Source organism: Pomacea canaliculata, linkage group LG9, assembly GCF_003073045.1.
Source record: "Pomacea canaliculata isolate SZHN2017 linkage group LG9, ASM307304v1, whole genome shotgun sequence".
NCBI lineage: Eukaryota > Metazoa > Mollusca > Gastropoda > Architaenioglossa > Ampullariidae > Pomacea > Pomacea canaliculata.
In genome coordinates, this window is record NC_037598.1 from 11,930,815 (window position 1) to 11,944,332 (window position 13,518).

The window sequence follows — 13,518 nt, forward strand, 5'->3', positions numbered from 1 at the left end:
ACACTTTTTTAACCCCCACTTATTTGGCGTCGACTTTCATCCACAAGCGAAAAACCAAGGTCAATGGCGCCGTGCCTACTTTCACTTCTTTTTTTTTTTTCGTAGGCCAAACAGCTATGTAACATATCTTATATATGGCTAACATATAAGCATTAAAAGGGATGTAACATTATTTCAGGGTCGTCAATTTTAAACAATTATATTTAATAAATAATAAAATAATACACTGCGCAGTATCATAAAGTTACGTATTTGCGTGATGCTCTAAGAACAAAGAAATCATTGAAGTCTGAGTTATCGGCCGTCAAAAGCTGCGTGCGCATATTGGCGGGGTATCAGAACGGAAGCGTGGATTTACCGTCGATGGTTCTGTAGGCAATAAAACTCGTAAGTCCGTTTCACTTCCCCCCCCCCCTCCATTTTTATTTTGTTCTCTTTTGTAGTTTTGAAGGTCTGAAACGTTTCCTTTATACTTTTGTTTATAAAGCGGATTTCATCAGTTTCAGTGTGTCTTCGCTGGCTGCGCATATTCTCGCTCAGATGGCTCATAACATTTGTAAGGCTGGAAACTGAAAGTTAGGCGTCGCTAATTGAGGGAAAAACCCCGTGCATTTATTAATTTTGTAGTTGTCCATTATTATTAGTCGTAAAAGTGTTTTCGTTGACATCTAATTGTAGTCGTCCCATTAAATTATTTATTTACCGATTGCTAATGATAATAACAACAGTGCTTTATTAGTATTCAGTAAAATGTGTTGTGACAACAAAAAGGAAGGAAAGCAGTTTAAGTTGAACATAACACAGACGAATGTATTCATTCTGTTGTGGAATTATATACATTCACAACCAAAGACAAAATTAACTATACTTTGCTTTACCTGTTTCTTTTGTTGGTATTATTCCGAGTATTTTCTTTTTAGAACAGTGCATCAGGAAAGTATGCCTCCCCTTCGACAAATACCAGACTCTATCAAGGCATTGTCAGACCAGGAACTAGCTGATCAACTTATTGCACACAATGTCACACTGGGTCCCATTTTGCGTAAGTTTTCATTTGTTTTTTGTACCTTGAGAAATAATAGCAATTAGTGATATAGTGTTTGTAAAAAATAGTGTTAATGTACTTAAGTGATTTGCTAAATATGCTGCATGTGTATTAAGTAAATACAGGTTTTTTTTGACAAACATTTTTGGCTGTCAGAGTTGTGTTCGCTATTTCATTTTATTATATGCTTTAATTCTTAAATTTAACACCAGTTTTGTCATTATCAGTGAGACCTGGCTCCAAGTTTCCAGTAATGAGGTGAAGATGCAAGAACTCAAACCTCCCAATAAAACCAGTTTTATTCTTCATTCCTGTCTCAGGCTGTAACACATTAGCGGAGTTGATGTCTCATTAAGTAGTCATTGCATGAGTGTCTTGTCACCTCAACATCCATTGGCAGCTATAAAAAATTTTAACTTTGCCAGATGAGCCTGACTTTCTTGATCAGTCTACAACATTCCTGCGTCTATGCCTCCTAATAAATAGAAGAAGCTAGACACTGAATTTTTCACAGAATTTCTCTGGCTCCTGAATCAGCAACACCCCCCCCCCCCACACCCCCCTTGTGAATTTCAGTCTTATGCTTCTCAGAAACTGCAATTTTCAATCCTTCCAGTGTTTAAAATCACTCCTACTTGATTTCACCCTGGTACAACTTATCCAACAGCCACCACACATAGCAGCACCATGACTTTGACATTGATTGTGTGAAGACAAGTTATGTCTGTCTATGATCTTTCTGTGTCCGAGATGCTTCTGGTGTCTTTCCTTTTGGACTAAAAAACAGACTACACTGACTAAACATGTTATCACCTGTCACAACTTAACCTGCATTGATCTTGCAGCGTTAATGACTGATGTCTCTAGCTTGCAGTTCATCTGTGACAGATAGGTGACCTAGTGATCCTCTATGACCTGGGACTAGCTGCTGTTCTTGACCCACTATGTTGCTGATCACCCATCTTACCCATGCCTCAGCTGTTAGGTAAAAAATGCAAAAAAAATATGGTGGTGTGCCTCACAGTGCACAGAAAAAATTGTCTGTGTTGCACAGAGCTCAAGAAGCATTTTATTTTATCTACAAAGATTCGACATACCAGTAAGAAGCTAAACCAATGCTTCTGCCACCAAAAAGCCAGTGTCAGCTGGACTGCTGCATCCCCTACTGGACAAATTTCGCACAGCTGTCTTTCATGTACAGTTCTTTGAGCTCTCATCCACATAGGAGATATGCACTTTACAGATTCATTAATCATTATTAATCTTTATGAGCAGTGAATGAGAAGATGTAACTGAGGGTTTGTCTTTCATATGGTAATGCAAATTCGGTGTATCTCCTGTGCTTTTCTCTGCTACTTCAGCTTCCACAAGGAGAGTATATGAGATAAAACTTTATGAACTGCAGACAGGAGAAAAACCAGCTCCAGCTTCACCGTACCCACCTGTGGATGAAGATGATGATAAAGGTTGAATTTTTTTTTCCCCCTGGGGTATGTTAGTGCATATTTGTTATGTATTAAATTTGATGGTACATTATGTGAGTTTTTATTACCATAAAGTATAGTTGATCCCTTTTCTGTAGATCTTTGTTCATGCTGATTTTTTAAGTATCGGGAACACTTTGGGTTTTAATATAATAGATAGTATTTTAGTGGAGTAAAAAGCAATCCAACTCTCCAAATATTTAACTAAATCCTGACATTTTGAAGAGTTTGTAGGCCATTCTTTGAGATTATGTGATGTGGAAAAAAAAAACCTTGATCATTTACTGTTTTGGGGACAAGCTGTGATACTCCCCATCAGACCTCTATCACTTTAGATCATTCTTTCCTAGTGTGATGACATTAGGTAAGGTGACCAGACGTTTCGGGAGCGAAAGCGGGACACGTGCCGAAGATGGTGTCGTCACCGACAAAAAACGCCGAAAAAAGTAGGGGGGGGGGGGCGTATCAGTGTACGGTATTCAGATTTTTAAAGACAACCGGTCCATTTGATGGACTTCCAGAAAGCCAGAAAGCAGGACATTGGGCGTCCCGCCCGATATTCAGGCGGGACACGAGGTCAAAAGCAGGACTGTCCCGCCTAATGCGGGACGTCTGGTCACCTTACATTAGGCTAAATCTGTTTGTTTTTTTAAGCTTTTTTTGCGTATAAAAATGTCTTACAGATACTGAACAAGAAGTGAGTTTCAAACAGCAGCCAAGGTATGTAATAACATTTTGCTGTTACCATTTATAGCATCCACCATTTTTCCCATCCATCAAGTGCAGGGGGTTGTTGGGAGGTTTTCAGACCCATGGATAAAATTATTGGTGGTTTTCTCGACATGACACACAAGAGTAAATATGTATTAATATGATGATCTTAATCTCTGTTTTCAAGAAAGTGCTTTAATGACCTGTACCTTGTTGTATTGAATCTTAAAGTACAAAAGCATGGTGCTGACGTTATGTAAACAGTAATGGTGAAATAAAAGCTTGTACACATGCACATGAAATAGATATTTGGTTTATTATAAAATGTCTTATGCAATTAGACATTTGATCTAAACTCCTTTTGTTTTCAGACTCTTAACACATTATCATTTATATTTTTGGACCATTTGGCATATTTCTGTATGCGATTAGAGGTGTTCTAGTGTGTTTCATATGTGATAGGAATCACTGGCCCCCACTTATTTTTCTTAGTGGTTCAAAGCTCAAGATATGGCAAGCTGTGGTCTTGAAATGTTCTTATTTGAGTAAACTATGTTTGGGAGTAGGAGAGGACAACTTTTATGATTTATGCTTTTTATGATTGGGTGAGTGAATAAGTTTTCTTCAGTTAAGTGCATTTTTTTCAGCACTCTGTTGTTTTAAAATATTCTATGAACAGACAAAGGACAACAAAAATTACCCCACGAGAATTAGACAACAGCACCATGACACAGCCTTCTCCTCGAAGACCATTACATCCTCAAACAGAGGGAGCACATAAAATAAGTTCCTCAACAGGTGGTGTCGGGAAATCAACCTCAGTAAAGTACGTGGTAAAAAAACTAATTTGAAATATGTAAGACACTTATTCTTATGATTAAAGTGTCAATGGCTACATGTAAAGATGAAATTAAAATATCTTTTGATGCTAAATTATGGAAAGCGGGCAGGTTGCTTTATATAAATTTGATCTTTTGGGGGTTGGGTTTTTCTTTGGCCATTTTCTGTTCTATGTTTGGGTTCAATACAAGCAGTGTTAACCTGTTAAAAAAAGTTATGAAATATCTTTAAAGATGATTATTAATGTGATGGGTTGAAGCAAAGAATTTATAACACAAAAAAGGGGGGGGGGGTTGGAGTGGATTGATTTAGACCAGTGATGCACAACCTTTTTCGGCCTGCGGGCCATATCCATTTCAGACAGCCGTGTCGCGGGCCATATCCATTTCGGACAGCCGTGTCGCGGGCCACTTCACCGCAAAAATACAAAAAAATAGAGCAGATACCATTTTTTATTAGAAACAAGTTGTACTTACCATTAATTATGTACTAATTAGTGGGATATTTGAAGTTGTTTTCCCGAAACCAACTTCTGAATGTCCGGCCTCATCGTAGAGACACCAAGTCGGAGCACTGAATCAAAATATTCGTCCATCGAAAAGAAAATTGAGAGACGCCCCTACGTGGGAATAAATACTTCTTGTTCCTTTTTTTTTTCCGTTTTTTTAAGGTCTTCTTTTATTACTAACATGCCGATTTCCTGCACTGTGGGCAGAAGTTTCGCGGGCCTGATGGCACCGCGTCGCGGGCTGGATATGGCCCGCGGGCCGTAGGTTGTGCATCCCTGATTTAGACTGATGTAGGCAGAGTAATTGAAATTCTACAATAGTACAATGATTAGGCATTGCTCTGTACAAAAATATATCAGGTGAAACTTAAGGGGATTATTTGATGAACAAATGCAACTTCTTGGTACTCTGTTGACATCACTTTGCAGTTATTATGTCTCTCTTTCATATTTTTCAGCTTGGTTTTTTTTTTTTTTTTTTTTTTGTAATCTCCGCAGTGAATTAGATAACGCCCATTCATTCTCTATCTAATTAGTTGATTTGGAAGGAAAGTGCTTCTACCTAGAGGTGATTTCACACTATGGGGTAGAGTGTGGGGAGGGATGCAGAAACTGGAGTACCCAGGAAACTGCAACAGTCCATCCATTCTCTAGAATATTCTGTAAATATTGCTGCCTACAGAAAAATGGTCAAATGGCCTGATAGCAGGAATGAACATGGAGATGCTAAAATTGTCAATGCCTCACAAAGCAACAGAGATGAGACATTGCATTGATTAGAAAAATGTCATACCAATGATTTGAAAAAATTTTTTGCAATTTTAACGAAGCTTTATATTAGAAATGAAGTATTTTGTTGTTCTTGTGTTTTTCTAAAATATCAAGTTACTCTTCACAGAGATCTTAATGCCATGGGCTTGGGCCCCTTTTATGTTCCAGGTCTTCTGGAGGAATTTCGGTGTTGGTGAAGATCTTGTGTATCATTATCATTGCTGTCTTCGTTTTTCTGGTTATCAAAAACATGGAAGCAGACCCTGGCAGCAGCATTCCTACTGTGGACCTGTAAAATGGAAGGGCACCAGTTTATAGACAGAATGAGCAAATACATCGCTGAAAGTGTTGATATTCATATTGGCGTCACCTTGCAGACTTCAAACCAGCAGTGACTTCCCTGGACATGACTGTAAACAATGAAAAATTAATGAATTAATAAAGGAGTTTGTACAAGCAAGTGATCTGCCGAATTTTCTGTCCCATTTAAAATACCATGCGTCATTTATTTCATAATGTCATGACCACTTTAAGAACATGATTAATTACTCACGGACATAACATTTTCACTCCTTCCACTCCAAAAAAAGTCTCATAATCTGAGGGCTACGAAGTACCTTAAGAGCAAATAATAAAATAATTCTTCAATACAATTTCTTGACTTACAAGTTTGTAGCTGAAAATGTTTTTTGTGCATTTAAATGATCGTCTCAGCTGTTGGTACTAATAAACGTATTTTCAACATGCTGATGATAAGTGGAAAAAATGACAAGTGCAATCTCAAGAGCTTTATATTAACAAGCTCAGATATATGTATTGCAGTTAGGTGCTGTCTTGTATTATTTTGCTAACAATCCCAAAATTGGACGGTGGGGGAGGGTGATGCCTCTGACCTAAACTTTTACTTTTTATGACCACAATGGCAAAATTAGTTAAAACTGCATTTATTCAATCTCTCTACATGCAAAGACCAAACTGAATCTTTACATGAACTATACAACTTAAAACTTATGTACTAAAGATAAGGGTAGCTTGATTGTATGTGCACTGTTTCTCTGACTTTGAGTTTCAGGTAATAAAGTTTTCCGCAGATTTGTTGGTGATGATTGTTATGAATCAAAGATGACTGTTCAATTAGTGGTCTGTATTTTGTTTTTCTATGTATACCGTAATGTATTAACATTGAAGTCTAAATGAAATTCGATCGTGCCCTATTATGCACTCAGTCTAAAATGATACGTAATCCTCTTGACATATTTTGAAAGAGGACTCTGCTAGGCTTTTGCAGCTCGGGGTGGGTTGATGATATAAGGCACTAGAAACAGTAGTTGAACAGACTAGAGAAACATCTGTTGTGATGGAGCAGTCTTTAAATCATGCAAAGACATCAACAGTATTGCTTTCATTGATTAGGCATTGCATCAAAGTCATGTTTTTTTTTCGTTTTTTTTCACTGGATAGTAGTTAGCGGTTTTCATTGATGAGGGAACACAGCATCTGTTCACAAAGCATGAGGCACCTTGGCACATGGAAACATCCTGAAATTAAAAAAAAAAAAACTAGACTCTAAAACTAGTGGACAAGGTAAAGTCCAATATAACTTCTTTTTCATAAGTTTTGTTTTTATTGATGAAAACTTTCATTTCTAGAAACAATCCTCAAACTAGCTAAACAAGCAATAGTTATACATCTCATGGTATGGAGGGCAGAGTTTTAATTCAGCACATCTTTTAAATTGTATATATATATGCAATTAGCCATAACAACTTATCTTTATGTCTGTGGCTGGGTAGTGTGCAACTATATGCATGAATATGGAAAGAAAAGTTCGTTCAGTATTTTCATTTTGCCAGACAACAGTAAACTAGCTTCAAATACATTTTGAAGCTGATACTCTGCAACTTGCCTTTCCAAGGACCTCCCTTGAAACTGTGTGTGACATCACCCTGTCTGTTCAGATAGCCATACCACTCACCATTCTTCTCATCTACAAACTGCAACAAGGTCAGACACTTTTGACAGTTTTCACATTGTCACATGACCAGCCACTGAAAATTGTGATGACTGATGTTTTAGTGGCCAGCAAATGGTTTGAACTGGCAGTTGTTGGCCTCCTCCAATTAATAAGACTTAAAAAGAAATTCTCTTACGTTCTTGCAATAGAAACATGATCTTTTCCTTGAAAGTTCAGGATCTTAGTTTTCTAATTCCACCAGTGGTTTTGAAATTGTTAGTTCTTGTAAAGTGTTTGCTTACGTGGGAGTAACAGTAGTTGAAGACTGTAGAAAATTTTTCCAAGAGGTCTGCATCCCGCCTCTCAATATAAGCCATCAGGAGAGCAATCATGGCTTCATTATGTGGCCACCACAGCTTCATATCCCACTCCAGCTGTACAGGGGACTCACCATCCACATCAAGAAAATAAAACAGCCCACCATATTTGGTGTCCCAGCCACGATTAAAAGATGTCAGTATGAACTTATCAATGGCCAAGGACTTCAAGGTTGGATCTTTTAACTTTTGAGCTCTCTGAAGCAGAAACCATCCTGCTTCGATGGCATGACCTGCAGACGATTCATGTAAGTTAAATATGTCTAAAGTATTCTTAATATCTGTATTGTGTAAAACATTTAATAAATTTCAAGTGAATGACAAAGTAAGAAATTAAGGTTGATTTAACTCGTTGGACCTAGGCTATTTAGTGTATAATTCTGACCACTCTGTCTTTAGTGTTGAGTGATCAAAGGTCACAGCTATAAGCATGATCCAGGCCTAGTGTGTTAGTAAATGTCACACATAAAGTTCATTACAGATCATGTACTTTTGTAAGCCATAGTAATACATCTTTGACTAGGGGTTCTGTGTAAATTACACAAACTGCTTTTTTTTTAAATTGTCTAAAAGAAAGAACAATGAGAGAAGAGGAGTGACCTGGCACCGTGAGTCGACCTTGACACCCAGGTAGTTCTTTGCCATCAGGAGAAACATTTTCTAGTATCACACTGCCATCTCGCTGTGAACACAAATCTGGTGCCAATCAATGACAACTGAGACAGTAATCAGCACTCAAACTGTGCTGTCTTAAAGGTTTAGAAACAAATAGAATTGCTTCAAAATTATTTTTAAAATCCAAGAAACTACTTAAAATGAAAACCAGTAATGGATAAAAGAGGCTATTCTTCTTTTCATGTATTTCTGTGCACTGCAAATTCCAGCAAATAAAGGTGAGAAATAAAAACCATCGATCACACACATACACAGCCTAGACTGATTGGTCAATTACTTCTGCATAGAAGTAGAAATGAATGATATGAAATGTAAACACTTCATTATTTCTTGCCATGAATTCACATCTGAGCATACTCCTGTGAGTTTGTGTGTGTGTGTGCGTAAAACGTATGTGTGTGTGTTATTGTGAGAGCATGTCTCCCTGTATTTTTCTACTGACTCAGCTTGATGCAAGCTATGGGTAAGAAAAAGCATCCTCAATGATTAACATTACCTTTTCACAGATAAAAACATAACAAGCTACACACATCAGACATGAATTTGCACCTGCACATGCTTAGTCACTTGACTTAGACACCATTGCTCTGTGTCTGCATAGCTGCTGGCAAGGTCAGGGTCCATTGTGGTCAGTTGCTCAATGAGGCACAGAAGCATCATGGGAACAGCAAGCGTGTCAGCAGGCATGTTCCCTGCAAGCTTCTTTCTACCCAACCCAGAGTCGTCTACCAGTACCCAGTGCAGAATTTGCTTCATCATGTCAATGGCTTCATCCTGTATCGTGGAAACATTTCAGGTGACATTGAAGACAACCACACATTTTACAGTAACTGTGAATTCATTTTTATGTTGTAAAGTTCAAAATTGCTTATGTGTTCTTTCTCTCATTCTTTCAAAAAGTTATGTGGCTAAGTCTCAGCTCTGTGTACATGTATTTCCAAAATATGTACCTGCAAAATTTTGATTTTCTCTCTTCATAATTCTTGGGAGTGTAGCTGAAAGGATTTTGAAAACGTTCTATCATTTCATAAGCGTAATTATATTTTTTAAGATTCTGCCGAAACCTTAATTGTAAAAACGACCAGTGGGTATGCCTCTTTCAGACCCATAAAAATCTCTTTATACTCATACTGAAATAAATGACTATAATCATAAACGTTATTCCCTATAACGTCTATGCTATAATATATGCAGCCTCAGTATGAATGGATTTCTACTACAGTACATCTATTCCATAATTTCCCTTACTGAGAGTCTGTGTAAATCATTATGAACGTCATGTATGGACGGTTTCTCATATAAGGATCTGCAAGGCGTGGCAATTTAGTAGCTAGACCGCCGGGCTTCTGTGTATTGAACCACATCCGTGCACAAAGTGGGGCAGAGCACTGGCCTTGAGCCATCATGCTCAACACCTAAAAGTTTCAATTTCTTCACGCATTGTCTGAATTATATCGAATTAAGCTTAAATTGACATGCTTTTTTCCTACTTTGACATCATTTTTTTGTTTCTTATGCGCTGGAAAATTATGTTTGATAAGCAAGCACTTAATTAAATTTTTTGAGACAGCGAGGAAACCGGCAGCCAAATATTTTCGCATGCTAACGACTTAGCGAGAATCAACGTCTCCTTGTGGTCTGTCCATAACCAGACACTGCATGGGTCTTGTGGTGCTGCTGAATGTACTACGGAAAGAATGTCTCTATGGATTAACAGACATTTTCGTGCATTTGTCTCATGGCTCAGAACCAACGTCTCTATCCTAGCTCATGCAGGCACTGGGTCTTGTAATATTGCTGAATGGATTAGCAGACATTTTCGTGGTATTATTTGCTGAAACCAGCGCATAATAAAGCGTGAGTTATATGTGTTGCTTTTTCGTGTAATTTTTATTTAGATCAAACACATGCTCGCGCAGTACGTGCTATCAAGATATAGCACACTATTCACATCTGTTTGCGCCTGTCTGCGGTCGGCGAAGAGAACACTGAAAGTTTCAGTCTGAAACAACAGTTCACTTGCGATTTGCAATGAGCAAAGAATGTTCAGTGTATGTGTAGGCTTCTTTTAAAATCGAGTCTTACAGGAAATGACCATTAAACTATTCCATGAACTGTGACCTAAGGCGCATGCGCAATCGTTGATTCTCGCTAGGCCTTTCGGTCTCGTTACGGCGAGAGAGTCACATAGAAAAAGTTTGTCAAGCCCAGATTCGAAGGCCATATACTGTTTTCGTTGACATTAAGGGCGTAATCATTAAATAGTGGGTTCCAGGTGAGCAACAGTGACCCAATACCATAAGCATGTTCTGGAAACTTTCTGAGAGTGAGAGAAAAGAAAGAGCTAGGCCACAGTTGTGTGTGAAAGTGGTTTCATCCTTCATCTGGACAACACACCGACACAACGATTTCAATAAAACAGTTTTTGCTCTAGAAAGGCACCGATGTACTGGAAAAGTCTACACACACCCTCATTCCACACGTACATTACTCTGTATCGTTGGTTTCACTTAATAATCTATGTCATTCCTAGGAACATGTTACCCTGTATTGCTGATTTCCCGTAGCACGATGAAGCTCTGACATTGCCATCAGGTAGAAGCACTCTGAATAGATAGTTCGTTGCTCTTTGACTGGCAGCCCCTCTCGGTTTAGTGACAGGTAACATTTTCCGGTGTCTTTTCTCTTCATGTGCATTAACAGAAACTGAGCACCTGACAAAGCAGAATGTAATTAAATGACAAAAATGTGCAACTTTTGTGTTCATGAATCTGTTAGCATTAAATATGCCGATTAACGTGCTCAGGTAGACTACATGAATATAAACATATTACATAGTGCATACATTTTTTGTGTATATGTACATGCTTGCGTACATTTGTGTATGAGTTTTCAGTGGTGTGCAAGCTTGTATGTAGGTATGTACAGATTTATAACTAGAGCAAATGTATAAACACATTTTTGGTGTGCATAAATGTATAGTATACAATACCATGTTCTGCAGTGGCCAGAATTTCTGGAGTCTTGAATCTTTCCAGTTCGTTGTACAGGCGGGCATACATCCATACCTGCGTACACAAACATTTTCTGGAAGCACATAATGTTGAAAGGAAAATAGAATAAAATCAATGTGTTGAAAAATTGACGTGACCAACGATTTTGCATTGTTACTTTGACAATTTGCATTCATCTGGCTATGTGGTAGGACTGATGAATATTAAATTGTACACATACATGCTTGTTACATCCCCGAACAAATCAAATGAGAAGTAATAAAGCAAATAGAAAATATATTTTAGTACTAGACCATTCACTAACCTGACGGCTTTCCAGCCATGTGTACTTCGTCTCATCATACACATGACCATCGTTGGCAAGGCATATGAAGTAGCCACTGCACACATGATATCCTTTACATTTAAGAAACGATGAATCTGCATTTTCATTAAATACTCAATTTATTGGATTGTTTTACTGACGTATTCTTCTCTCCATGTGTAGTAACATGTGGCGGTGAGAGAGAGAAAAGAAGTATGTGGAAGGTTTCATTGATAACTATGTAAATAAGCGTTTTTCCGGTCCTTTTTTTTTTTTTTTTTTTTTGCAGTTGGAGGGGGGGGGGTTGAACCTTCAGCAGTACTTGCTTACATCACCTTCTTGGCTTTCTTGGAACAAGTGTTTCACTATTTCTTTGCATTGACGCAGTGCATGTTACTTACTGAACTAAAAAGGCATAACTCAAACAAAATGAAAGTAACAATTTGACAGTCTAAACAAGTTTTAAAATTACTGGAAGAACGAATCCCGAAACACACAATTTATGCTGTGGCTTCCTCTGGCAACGCCGAATACTCTTGTTGTAGTTATAAGGACAATGAATCCGTCCAGCGTGTATGCAATGATCGCTCGACGCACGCTGACGAAACAAGACCGTTGCCCCAGAAATCAGGCTGTTACTGAACAAACCACGGAGCGAAACAAATTGCATAAAACAAATACAAGTATTACCTTACCCGTGTTCTTTATCAAGTGAATACTTCGACCAGAACTCGATGGTCCTGTCAAGATCACGGCGAATCTTGTCTAAAAATTCTTGTAGGCGCTTTTTCTGCTCCCCCATCTTTGGTCACACTAGACGGTGGGTACAATTAAGGTCCTTGATGTTGAGTACAACGTTGAATGGTTGGCTTTGACTCGCGTACCACTGATAGTGTACTGTCTAGAGAACATTTTGCACTTACCGTGACGATCCAAGCTGTCCCACTCGATAAGAAATCGCAAAGATAACACTAACAGCTGCAACACTAGTTGGTTCTGATAACTTTAAGGTTGTTTTCACCTTTAAAGGTCTGATACCCAACACGATAAAACATTTTCGGATATAAAGATGCTAGGTATATAAGTATGATGTGAAGATGTTATAGAGGCATGGTTGAGGGGTCAGGTGCAAAAAGAACATTTAAACTGATAACAAAACATACGCATTTCACCCGTTTTGTGTTAAAGGACTAGCAGATGAAAGAATTCACCCGTAATTGGGGAACTAGTGTCCTGCAATAAGCTTTATCTATTACCTCGTTTGCACCTTGCTTATTCTTAAACTACCCTGGGTAATAGCGCTTGACCCCAATATGGAATGTTGTCGTCAGAGATTGCATTAATACCGTGCACTGTCCTAGATTGCGAACTGTTGACTGTCGTCGGGGACTGTTAGGATCGAGTCCATCGTCCCACATGGAGAGCTGTCGCCGGCGACTTGTGTTGGGTAACACCAAGTGCACTGTATATTATCTCCTCGTTAAATTCTTCGAGTCTTTCTAACGGCGTAAAATTCATTAGTAAACAATCATGGGGGACGTGTATAAACTACGTCCCGTCATCTGAGACTGGTGGCTGATTTCGGTGTTCATAAGTTTTGTGAAGACATTAAAAAACCCTTCTCCCTCATCACCCCATCAGCATCACTGTGCATGGGTACTTGGCACTTGCACTGCTCCGTGCTCGAACATTGGTCCTCGACCAATATTTTTGAGAAAATTATGTTTCGGTGCTCGACACTCGACTACCGTGCTAAAACCTGCATGAAACGTCACGCTTACCCCCGACGCTTCAGGGTCAAACAATTAGGGAGAGGGGGGAGGAATTAGTGTTTT

At 38.5% G+C, this 13,518-nt stretch overlaps 2 protein-coding genes across 2 annotated transcripts; one reads left to right on the forward strand and one right to left on the reverse strand.

Moving 5' to 3' along the window:
* The first annotated feature begins 297 nt into the window (after positions 1-297).
* Positions 298-6,451, forward strand: LOC112572238 (LEM domain-containing protein 1-like). Its single transcript, XM_025251812.1, has 6 exons — positions 298-387; positions 926-1,042; positions 2,407-2,511; positions 3,213-3,249; positions 3,920-4,066; positions 5,528-6,451. The coding sequence occupies exons 2-6, from the start codon at positions 940-942 to the stop codon at positions 5,652-5,654; spliced, it is 519 nt and encodes a 172-aa protein (XP_025107597.1). The 5' UTR covers positions 298-387; positions 926-939; the 3' UTR covers positions 5,655-6,451.
* Positions 6,452-6,711: 260 nt separating this feature from the next.
* Positions 6,712-12,646, reverse strand: LOC112572237 (N-acylglucosamine 2-epimerase-like). Its single transcript, XM_025251811.1, has 9 exons — positions 12,379-12,646; positions 11,684-11,759; positions 11,358-11,433; positions 10,910-11,079; positions 8,915-9,139; positions 8,291-8,372; positions 7,616-7,923; positions 7,266-7,353; positions 6,712-6,897 (listed from the first exon to the last, which is right to left on the reverse strand). Exons 1-9 carry the CDS (start codon positions 12,483-12,485, stop codon positions 6,824-6,826), a joined length of 1,206 nt encoding a protein of 401 aa, XP_025107596.1. The 5' UTR covers positions 12,486-12,646; the 3' UTR covers positions 6,712-6,823.
* Between the last annotated feature and the right edge of the window lie 872 nt (positions 12,647-13,518).